The sequence below is a fragment of the Schistocerca serialis genome, chromosome 8, assembly GCF_023864345.2.
Source record: "Schistocerca serialis cubense isolate TAMUIC-IGC-003099 chromosome 8, iqSchSeri2.2, whole genome shotgun sequence".
Classification (NCBI taxonomy): Eukaryota; Metazoa; Arthropoda; class Insecta; order Orthoptera; family Acrididae; genus Schistocerca; species Schistocerca serialis.
The window spans coordinates 278,868,826-278,881,346 of record NC_064645.1 but is presented as its reverse complement, the minus strand read 5'-3'; the positions used below and the strand labels follow the sequence as shown (position 1 = coordinate 278,881,346).

General features: G+C 36.3%; 1 protein-coding gene across 3 annotated transcripts in view; it reads left to right on the top strand.

Moving 5' to 3' along the window:
- LOC126416243 (protein turtle-like) overlaps window positions 1-12,521 on the top strand; it is a 263,351-nt gene that overhangs the window by 150,413 nt on the left and 100,417 nt on the right. For all 3 annotated transcript variants that reach the window (XM_050083857.1, XM_050083859.1, XM_050083858.1), the window contains exon 7: window positions 7,145-7,363. In XM_050083857.1, coding sequence (XP_049939814.1) covers window positions 7,145-7,363 — 219 coding nt within the window. The remainder of the gene's footprint in view (window positions 1-7,144; window positions 7,364-12,521) is intronic.

Here is a 12,521-nt window from a genome sequence, read left to right as displayed (position 1 = left end):
AATAGCCTTCTATATAAAAAGTACAAACTTTAGGTGATCTTTAAATAATCCAAATTTTTTTAACTTTTTAAATGAATAATGGGAACTCCAGTTGGGAATATCAACAATATTAGGAAAAGGATAGATTGCTGCTCAAGATGACACTCTGAGTTGCAGACATGCACAATGAAAAGACTGTTATGTATTAGGCTTTTGGCCAAAGCCTTCTTCAGAAAAGGAAACACACACACACACACACACACATACCCATACACATTCACACAAGCAAGCACACCTCATGCACACATGACTGCCATCTCCGGCAGCTTGGATGGGAATCAAGCTGCCAGATTTGACACTTATGTGTTCCTGTACTTCCTTGTCTGAATGTGTGTATGTTTTCTTTTCTGTAGAAAGCTGTGGCAAACACCTAAATGTGTAACAGGCTTTGTGTTGTGCCTGTCTGCAACTCAGTATGTCATTTTTATGGTGAGCAGGCATCTGTCTTTTTCCTGATATTGTTAACTTTTAAAACACGTGCAGATGATATTATAAAAAAATAAATTAAATAATTTTCATTAGAGTTTATAAGTGATTTGTGTACCATTTTATTGAGAAAATTGCAAATGTTATAATGGGGTAAAATAAGAAAATGTCAAATTATTATTATTATTATTATTATTATTATTATTATTATTATTATTTTTTTTTTTTTTTTTTTTTTTTTTTTTTTTTTTTTTTTTTTTTTTTTTTTTTTTGTCCTAACTTCCATTAAGTAATTTGTACCTGCCTTGTCTGACAGTCAGTATGAATCTGGGTCCGTATGTTGTATATATATCATGATTTCTGTTCCCGTATACATGGCAGCAGTCATACATGATGTGTGCTTGACTATGTGGAATAGACAGTTTCATGATTTGGCCAGAGTTTAAGTGAAAATATGCTTCATTTGCAACTCTTATCCAAAAGAAGTATAAGCACTATCATGAGAGCAGATGCATCTGTTATTGAAGAAGAGAATACACTGATATCTCAAGAATAACTGGTGATAAAATCAGTGAAGAGAGTAATAATATCTTATAGATACAGGAAAGAAAAAAGAGCCAGTAATCAGTTACAGTAACTAACATCGAAAATGGGGACGTTTCTGCTGGTTTATTGCAGTGACCCACTTACAAACTACAACTTGTACACAAACGCCAACCAACTGCTCCTATAAAGAGGAATTGTTTTCTGAAAATTTTCAGCTATTAGTAAACTGGATTAGGCTGCCGGAATGAATAATTCTGAACAGGCTATAAAGTGACATTTAATTTATACCTAAAATTCTTTTAGATTCGATGCACAGATATATGGAAGAACTCTGTGATGTTATCGAGATTTGTTGTAACACCCTGAAATTAAAAAGGCTTTGTGCTATTCCTATACAAAGTGTACTTTGATCATTTTAGTGACCAATTAATTGTTGTAGAACAATTTTACTTGAACATATTGAGAAATTGGCTAATGTCTAATTCATAGCAATACCACAAGGCACTGCAAAAATGGTTTAGGAATCTTAAGCACCTACCATGTTGGTGGATGGTTACACACCAGCTGCATTCACTCATTTCCATTCACAAGTGTTCTGTAAAATCCATCATTGGACCACATGTCTGATATTTCATTGTATGATGGCTTCCTATTGGGTTTACATACCACTTCTAGCAAAATAGTGATAATTGAAAAGGCACATTAAGTTATTGAGCACAGTAAACAAGCTTAATAGGACATGAGAAGAGTGGAACAACTGTATGAATATACTATGTACAAGGGTGTTTGATAACTCTGGTAAAAAAGCGAGAAAAAATGTTTATTTCGTAAACAGCTCATCTTACTTCTTGACATAGTGTCCTTTGATGGATGTACACTAGGTCCAGCAATCCTCCAGCTTTTTCACCCCACTGGAAAAACCTGCTAAAGACTTGTTGACTGCAACTATCACTTCCTCATTTGATGAAAATTTCTTACAGCAAGTCAGAGTTTCAAGTTATGCATCAATAGTAAGTCACTTAGGGTTATGTCTGGTGAATGGAGTGGATGATGAACCAATTCAAAGCCTAGTTTATTCAATTTCGCCATTGTTATCTCTGATGTGTGAGATGGTGCATGGTGGTTGTGAAAGAGCAATTTTTTTGTGCTAACCTTGGTCTTTTTTCAGCCAATACAAGTTCCAAACAATCCACAAATGAAGCACAATAGTGTCCAGTTATTGTTCTGTCTTTGTCCAAATGATCTATGAGGATTACTCCTTAGGAATCCCAAAAAACAGTGACCATCACCTTACCAGCCAACAAAATGGTCTTTGCTTCTTTGGTGCACTTTCAGCAGCATTTGTCTATTGTTTTGACTGGCATTTTGACTCTGGTGTGTAATAATGGATACAGGTTTCGTCAGTGGTCACAAACTAGCACCAATAAGTCTTGCACGTTGTGATCAAACATCACCAGACATTGTGTTGAAATGTGCCAGAGGCACTTTTGGTCAACTGTGAGCAATCATGGTGCCCACCTTGCATACAGCTTCTTCATAACCAATTCTTCATGCAGGATATTATGCACTCACTCATTTGAGGTGTCTACAGTCTCAGCAAGCTCACAAATTTTTATTCGGTGGTCTTGCATCACCACCTCATGGATTTTATCAGTGGTTTCCCTTGCAGTGACCCCTGTTGAATTTGCCAGAGCACACTTCATCTTCAGTGCTTCTTCAACCATGTTTAACTTCATCAAGCCAAAACTAAATGGTCTTCAGTGATGGTGCAGAGCCCCAATGAACTTCATCCACAGATATATCACTTGCAACCTAAATCCTCAATTATCTGCTGGATGTATTCCGATCTCTGTCTTCCTCTACAGTTTTTGCCTACAGCTCCGTATAGTACCATGGCAGTCAGTCCCTGATGTCTTAACAGATGTCCTGTCATCCTGTCCCTTCCCTTGTCAGTGTTTTCCACGTATTCCTTTCCTCTCTGATTCTGCGCAGAACCTCCTCATTCCATACCCTATCAGTCCACCTAATTATCAACATTTGTCTATAGAACCACAACTCAGATGGTTTTATTCCCTTCTGTTCCGGTTTTCCCACAGCCCCTCTTTCACTACCATACAGTGCTGTGCTCCAAACATATATTCTCAGAAATTTCTTCCTCAAATTAAAGCCTATGTTTGATACTAGAAGGTTTCTCTTGGCCAGGAATGCCCTTTTTGCCAGTGCTAGTCTGCTTTTTATGTCCTCCTTGCTCCTTCTGTCATTGGTTATTTTGCTGCCTAGGTAGCAGAATTCTTTAACTTCATCTACTTCATGTACATCAACCCTGATGTTAAGTTTCTTGCTGTTCTCATTTTGCTGCTTTTCATTACTTTTGTCTTTCTTTGATTTGCTCTCAGTCCATATTCTGTACTCTTTAGACTGTCCTTTCCATTCAGAAAATCATGTAATTCTTCTTTACTTTCACTCAGGATAGCAATGTCATCAGCAAATCGTATCATTGACACTCTTTCACCTTGAATATTTCTTCCACCCTGAACCTTTCTTTTATCTCCATTATTGCTTCTGCGATGTACAGATCAAACAGTAGGGGCAAATGACCACATTCCTGTCTTACACCCTTTTTAAACTGAGCATTTTGTTCCTGGTTGTCCACTCTTATTATTCCCTTTCGGTTCTTGTACATATTGTATACTACCCATCTCTCCCAATAGCTGACCCCTTTGAATATCTTGCACCATTTTACCTTGTCGAATGCTTTGTCTAGGTCAACAAATCCTATGAACGTGTTAGAGTTTTCTTTAGTCTTGTTTCCATTATGAACTGAAATGTCAGAATTGCCTTTCTAGTGCCTTTACCTTTCCTAAAGCCAAAATGATCATCATCTAACTCACCCTCAATTTTCTTTTCAATTCTTCTGTATATTATTCTTGTCAGCAACTTGGATACATGAGCTGTTAAGCTGATTGTGTGATAAATCTCTCACTTGTCAGCTCTTGCAGTCGTCAGAATTGCGTGGACAATATTTTTCTGATAGTCAGGGGGTATATTGCCAGACTTATCCATCTACACACCATTGTGAATAGCCATTTTGTTGCCACTTCCCCTAATTATTTTAGAAATTCTGATGGAATGTTATAGATCTCTTCTGCCTTATTTTATCTTAAGTCTTCCAAAGCTCTCTTAAATTCTGATTCTAATGCTGGATCCTCTACCTCCTCTAAATTGACTCCTGTTTCTTCTCTCACATCAGACAAATCTTCCCCCTCGTAGAGGCATTAAATGTATTCTTTCCAAATATTTGCTCTCTCCTCTGCATTTAACAATGGATTTCCGGTTTCACTCTTAATGTTACCACCATTGCTTTTAATTTCACCGAAGGTGGTTGTGACTTTCTTTTCTGCTGAGTCAGTCCTTCCGAGTATCATTTCTTTTTTGATTTCTTCACATTTTTCTTGCAACCATTTTGTCATAGCTTCCCTGCACATCCTGTTTATTTCACTCCTCAGCAACTTGTATTTCTGAATTTCTTCAAACAACAGCCGAAGCATTTCTCCTGTTACCCATGGTTTCTTTGCGGTTACCTTCTTTATAACTATGGTTTTCTTTCCATCTTCTGTGATTGCTCTTTTTAGAGATGTCCATTCCTCTTCAACTGTACTGCCTTCTGGACTATTGTTTATTGCTGTATCTACAGCCTTAGAGAACGTCAAGCATATCTTGTCATTGCTTAGTACTTCCATATCCCACTTCTCAGCATATTGATTCTTCCTGACTAATGTCTTAAACCTCAGCCTAATCTTCATCACTATTACATTGTGATCTGAGTCTGTATCTGCTCCTGGTTATGCCTTACAATCCAGAATCTGATTTTGGAATCTCTGTCTGACCATGATGTAATCTAACTGAAATCTTCCTGTGTCACCCAGTCTTTTCCAAGTATACCTCCTCCTCTTGTGATTCTTGAAGAGAGTATTCACTATTACCAGCTGAAAATTATTACAGAACTCAATTAGTCTTTCTCCTCTCTCATTCCTTGTCCCAAGCCCATATTCTCCTGTAACCTTTTCTTGTACTACTTCTCCTACAACTGCATTCCAGTCCCCCATGACTATCAGATTTTCATCTCCCTTTCTGTATTGTATTACCCTACCAATATCCACATCATTTTCTCTCTCTCTCTCTTCATCTTCAGCTTTGCATCGGCATGTATATCTGAATTATCGTTGTCAGTGTTGTGTTACTGTTGATTCTGATAATAATAATCCTGTCACTGAAATGTTCACACTAACACACTCTGTGCCCTACCCTCCTATTCATAATGAATACTACACCCGTTATATCATTTTCTGGTAGCTGCTGTTGATATTACCCTATATTCATCTGACCAGAAATCCTTGTCTTCTTTCCATTTAATTTCACTGACCTCTACTATATTTATATTGAGCCTTTGCATTTCCTTTTTCAGATTTTCTAGCTTCCCTATCACGTTCAGTCTTCTGACATTCAACACCCTGACTCATAGAATGTTATCCTTTCATTGATAATTCAATCTTTTTTTCATGATAACCTCCCCCTTGGCAGTCCTCTCCCAGAGATCTCAATGGGGGACTATTCTGGAATCTTTTGCCAATGGAGTGATCATCATGTCACTTTTTCAGTTACAGGTCACATGTCCTGTGGATACACATTGTGTGTCTTTAATGTGGTGGTTCCCATTGGCTTCTGTGTCCTCATGCCATTGGTCATTGCTGATTCTTTCACCTTTAGGGGCAGTTTCCCACACCAAGGGCAAGAGATTGACATGAATCTCTGTCCGCTCCTCCGCCCTCTTTGACAATGCCATTGGCAGAATGAGGGTACAATGACAGTACAAAACTCGGTTTTCTATATTTTCAGTTGCAGGTGACACACCAATTCAGACGGCTGTCAACAATGAATTGTATGCTGTACATTGTTGAAATTCTTTATACCAACCTTGGAATAACCAAGGCACAACAAAAATATTCCATTCTTTCATGTAAATTTACCAGAATTATCGAACCAACAACATATGTTGTCCATGCTATATGCAATCAAAGTTGGTGGAAAATGCTTGGGATCTACCTCTTTCTGATAGTAGTGAATTCTTATACAGTTGATGATGAAGTGAAAATATAGTCTGTTGAAATCATCCAATTATTTGCATTTGCTCTGTATATTGCATGAAACATTTTGAAGGACTCCAAAAATAATAAACTTTTTTAAAAATAAAATAAATATTTGGCATCCATTTCTCATGTCTGGCGCAGTCTTTTCCTTTTGTACTTCTATGACAGTGGCAACTTTGAAGCCCATATTCTTTAGATGTTTTCTTGCATGACAATCTTCGAGATTGAAGAAATAAGTTTAAAGTGTATCTTGATGAAGAGAAGTAAGTACCATAAATTACTCAGTGTAGAGACAGTTAACCACTGCCAGTAATGATTTCCTACATTCTTTATGGTGGTTGCTTCTCAACCTGCCTCATAGTAACTTTTTCATCAACCAAATATTTTTCTGGGACTGGAATCCTGTCACAAAATTTGGGTAACGTAATTTTGATAACTATGCTCATTTATCCTTCGCAGACAATTAGTATTACTTTTCTGTGGTACTTTACAAGACTATATTTATTTGTACCGTCAGTAATTTTCTGACATATTCAGTTAAAAATTAAATCTAAAAAAAATGTTGATGTGTCAACAACAAAAATTCACATTTACATTCCTGTCTTTATTTAACATCAGTTTTTTTGATACCATTCAAAAGTTGTAGTGTGTTAGGTAGCAAGCTTCAAGTTAAGCTCACAAAAATAGTTGCTATAAATTTTCTTAAGATAGAAGCAAATGAATTTAACTATTGTCAAAATGCTATGACACCAATGAGAATACTAAAAGACTTAAAGAAGATAAATCTTCAGCTTTTACAGCCAGAGGCCATAATGTTACCACTAGCCCCCAACAAATCATTCATTTTTCCCAAAACTCAAGGTTTATAGTTTATTACTATCAGATAAATATTTGTGAACCGGCATTTTTAATTTCTGTGATTACTTTTATCTGGTAAACAAATAATTTTCTTTTAAAAACTGTAGATTTTGTGTGTGGTTGTGCAGGTAAATCAAAGCCACCAGGGACGATACACGTGCACTCCTTACAATGCACAAGGCACTCAGGGATCTTCTGGTCCTATGGAAGTCTTGGTGCGTAAGCCTCCTGTATTTACTATTGAACCTGAGAGCATATATCAGCGCAAAGTTGGAGAGACTGTTGAAATGCATTGTGATGCACAAGAAGCTGAAGGCACGCAGAAACCTACGATTCAGTGGCAGCGGGTAAGACATTCTTTAAACACTTCTGTATTTTGAAAATATTGTTCCTGTGATTTTAATTTCTCCAGAGATTGATTCTATAACAATTAGTGAATGTAAACATGCAGAACAAAGTAGTTTATTCATTGTTAAATCCCCTGCCCGTAGTAGGAATCATGAACACGTAAATATACTGAACCAAGGCACTTGATTAATTCTGGCAGTGGATTTTCCAAATGAGGTTGTCATATACCTGTAATTCCAAGAACTTAACACTGTTCTTACATTTAATACCTACAGTATAGTAGATATCTTGTTAAGACATTTTATATTTATTATTATATCAGGATGCCACTATTTTATGAAGTTTTATTCATGAGTTGTACAGTTAGGCGATATGCTTATTTCAGCTGCATTGCTAATTCCAAGCGATTTCCATACCTCATTGTTGACATTGTAGCTGTCAAATATTTCTGCATATTTCATTTTTAATGCAGATTGAGTTGTTTTTGTTTATGTATATTTTCTTCTCTAGAGTAGATGTCAGATTTGTGGAAAACGAACTTTCAACAACAATTATTTGACAACAATGTCTACTGTTGAGAATATATAGAAACACGCACACAAAAGAAAAGAAAAAAACCTCCATCTGCACTACAAATACAATATGCAGAAATGTTTGACAGCTACAATATCAATGATGAGATATGGATTTCACTTGAAAATGGCAATGCAGCCGAAATAAGTTTATATCCTAACTGTACAACTCTTGAATAAAGCTTCATACAATAGCAGCGTCCTGGTGTGATATCATATATAAAATGTCTTTAATTTTATAAATGTAATATTTCATTTTTTAGGATAATTATTTTTTCTGGTTTTGGAGTTCTATAAGAAGTAGTAAGCAGCCTGTTAAAATGGTGATAATGTGTTGCCATGAAACACCTGTTGACATTTTCAAGTATTTCACCATCTGCCTCTTCATTAAATGAACTATACTGGTTCCATTCCATCTGCAAGAACAAAAAATGAACGTGAGAAACTATAAGTATTTGAATCTACATCCACACAGACACTTCACTAGCTAAATCATAATGTATGATGCAGGGTACTTCATGCAATTCTTTGCCTCTCTTTCATGGTGTGTACGACCTGGGACAACTGGGAGATCCGGGAAAAACCCAGGATATTTTTAGAATTCCGGGAATTTTTCATTGTTTTAGTTTTCAGTTAAATTTTTGTAATTTTGACTGGTAAGAACTGATACTCTAACAAAGGATATTACTGTATCCCGCTACTGCAGAATAATACTTAAACAATAAAACATAAACGAGAGAAAAAAATGAAAATAACTTAAATCGCAAAGGAAATGCGCCATATACAACAACGACACACAGTGCTCAGGCTCATGTCTGCCAATTGAAAATGTGTCAAAGGCTTTAGGAAGACTATGCAGTGCTTAATAACAACAAACTGCCTCCAATGATTGTGAAGTCGCAACTGTTTACATTCGATTTGTTTTAGCAGTTACGCGCGGACTCATGCGAATGCGCAGTTGGGTCATGTTTGAGTAGTAGATTCTCCTGCTTCTGGCAAAAGGAATGTGACTGTTGGCTGTGTAAGCAGTCGCAGCAAGCAGCTAGATGCTACTGGGAAAAGGGGGCACCAAATTCATATTCTTGAGGAAAAAAACTTGTTTCCCAAAGCATCTAGCATCCAGTGTACGTTTGTCTATCGATTATTCATATGATTTTGAAAGGCTTCCCTGTTGGTTTTTGAACATTTTTGAACACATTTTAAGTTGATTTCTGAATGAGTCATAAGTTAACTTTTGAATGCATGCATAGTGTACATGATGTCTCTGCCAGGAGAATCCTCGTCGCATCTAGAAATAAACTTTCCGCAGACAAAAGGGGACAGGGCTATACGAGCTGAGGGAGTAAAGCTGAACGTATGAATGCCAATCTCTGTCTGATTATGTGGTTGATTGGGTTTGTGAATGATCAGAATTGTTATAATTACTAATAAAATCCATAGATTCAGACTACCAGAATGGAAATAAACAACTGACTGGAGTAACAGGTGAGAAAGATTACGTATTATCTTCTCGGCGTATCCAAGAAAACGAAATTTTGACAGAAAATTTTTGGGCAGATCGCTACACTAGTAAGGACCAGTAGTACAGTCTGCGGCTAGCAGCCACTTAAGTTCTATTCTGGAAGTAACACTGAAAATGTGTTGTTCGAACACGTAATAACGCCTAACCAGAAAATAATTGCGGGATAACTAAACCTGTGATTCTGGCACGGTTAGTGAAATTAATCGGCGAACAAATTTTGACAGTGGCAGCAGTAGCTACAGAATTGGTGATGACGAGGTTGTTTGTTAGAACGAGGAAGGAGAAGAAACGGGGACATCACACAAATTATAGAAGAATAAGACTATTCCAAATTTATTCAAAAATTTCATAATACTACTATTCGATCTCATGCTTGAGAAGCTGGTGTGTATGAATGAAATGTGAAACTATTTCCTAACATAAAGCTTTTTGCTTGTAGTATGCCTAATAGGCATTTGATATTGGTACTTATTGGGTTATAGTCTGTCATTTTATAAAAATGGCCATTTGTGCCAAAACAGGCTCGTTTATTTGGTGTGTTACAAAATTTCTGCCATATTAGAAAGGCCTATTTTGTTTTATCTAGCAGACAGTGACAAAATAGACGTAATCAGATCAAGAAACGACAGAAGTCTGGGTATTATTTGTATAACGCCTAACCAGAAAATAATTGCGGGATAACTAAACCTGTGATTCTGGCACGGTTAGTGAAATTAATCGGCGAACAAATTTTGACAGTGGCAGCGGTAGCTACAGAATTGGTGATGACGAGGTTGTTTGTTAGAACGAGGAAGGAGAAGAAATGGGGACATCACACAAATTATAGAAGAATAAGACTATTCCAAATTTATTCAAAAATTTCATAATACTACTATTCGATCTTATGCTTGAGAAGCTGGTGTGTATGAATGAAATGTGAAACTATTTCCTAACATAAAGCTTTTTGCTTGTAGTATGCCTAATAGGCATTTGATATTGGTACTTATTGGGTTATAGTCTGTCATTTTATTAAAATGGCCATTTGTGCCAAAATAGGCTCGTTTATTTGGTGTGTTACAAAATTTCTGCCATATTAGAAAGGCCTATTTTGTTTTATCTAGCAGACAGTGACAAAATAGACGTAATCAGATCAAGAAACGACAGAAGTCTGGGTATTATTTGTATTAACAGCTTTTTCAGTATTAGATAATAACATTTCGATTTTTCATGTAGCAAAACGTTTGTCGAACTTTGATGAGGTAATAGATTCTTTTGCAGAAAGGAAAGCACGCCATGTAAAGCTGTAGCAAGATTAGAGAGAAAAAACTGCTAGGAGCTAAGGTTTGAAGAAATGTGTAATTTCTTGCTTATTTCTTGTCAGTATTGATTTTATATATCCTATATTTAATTTTATGTCACACAAAACAGCAAGTTATTAACTAATAAGCAATAAAGAGTTCAGATTTTCTGAAAAGTTCTTGTTCTCTCGATTACAAATAATCCCATCTGCTATTAATTGTGAGATCTTTTTAAAGAGGGGCAGGCTGTCAAACCGGCCAACTGGGAGCAGGAGAGGCACCACAGGACATTTCAATTTCCACTCTACTGAATATAGTTTGGACGAGCGGTAGAAAAATGCTTTATGAAGAGGCATGGCTCAGCACTTTGGCATACTTAAGACCAAATAATATGTCTTACATTTCCTCGAATATATATGTTTTATGTTTCAGACTTTTCAGAAAGATGTGTGCTACAAGATGAAAGTATTTTGAAAATTTGATTTTTTTTTAGTATTGACCCAGTTCGCAAATGTCGTGGATCCGGGGCTAATGTGCAGAGCAGTCTGAGTTATAGTGGGTAGTCTCCATGTGACCTGTGTTTACATTTAGTGATGTTGCTGTTTCTCCTTCGTTTACTCTCACATCAAATGAAAACAAAACTGATATCTGTGGCTGGGAGCTATCAAGTGAATTAACACACATCCACATAATTACAGAAGGCTGAAATATGTCATTAGTTTCAGATTTTATGTATTTTCACCTTTCTGACAGTCAAGCATTAATCGCCTTGTGGAACAGTGAAGTTATTTTTGTCTGTTTGCAAAGAAATTTGACTTTTGTTAACCTTTTCCGCAGAGGCAGTCAATGTATTTGAAACAAAATGTTTAATTCCGCAGTACTGGCTAGTTTCAACTGTTCACTGCATTTCAAGTGCACATTTTCATTTTGTAGTATGTATGGCATTATACCATAATAAAGAACCAAACATGATATAATACAGTACTGGTGCTCCAAGAAAATTTACATCCCGAAAACCACACTGAAAAGCTTAATATCAGGTCAAGATCTACTTCATTGGGAATCTGGATATATGAATGTGCCCTTTAAGTATGCACTTTAAGTGTGCACATTTTAATATGGTTCACGAAATTCCGATGCTCTTGCAGTATCCTCTGATGTCTTGTTTCTTTTATGACATATTGTATGATCTTTCAATATTTTACACGTATGTACACATGAGCTTCCTACATCATGATAGCTATCCAAGAGTGGTGTCGTCTGTTATCTGCACTCTCTGGCAACTGCTGAAACAAACCTATTTCTAACAGGTCGCAGGAAAATACTGCGAATAGTGGTTTGAAAAGCGTTACTTTCAAAGTAAATGTCCTTTTACGTAAGTTGAACTATGTGCAAGAATGCACCATGAATTTATTAAATCACAGAGCGTTTGACTCTCATTTAAAAATAAACTCTTTGATGATGATCCATTTAGAAGAATTTCAAACCCTGAAGATCAGACATTTATGTCATTATTAAAAATTTTACTGGCACATTTGTGTGATATATCTTAAAGTGTAACACGCGCAAAAAAGATCAACAGTATAGTGGAAAGCTTGGCTTCACTTGCAGTTTGAGACCAATATTATATGTGAAAGCTTTGCTTTTCTTGTAGCAACTCTATGCATGTTAATTTAAACTATTAACTTTCCCTGTTTGCGTGTTTGTGCTACTTAACAGTGATGTTGCTGTTGGCTGACTACATCACATGTCCTATGCTCTCAATATCCGCTGTCATCGGCTGGCG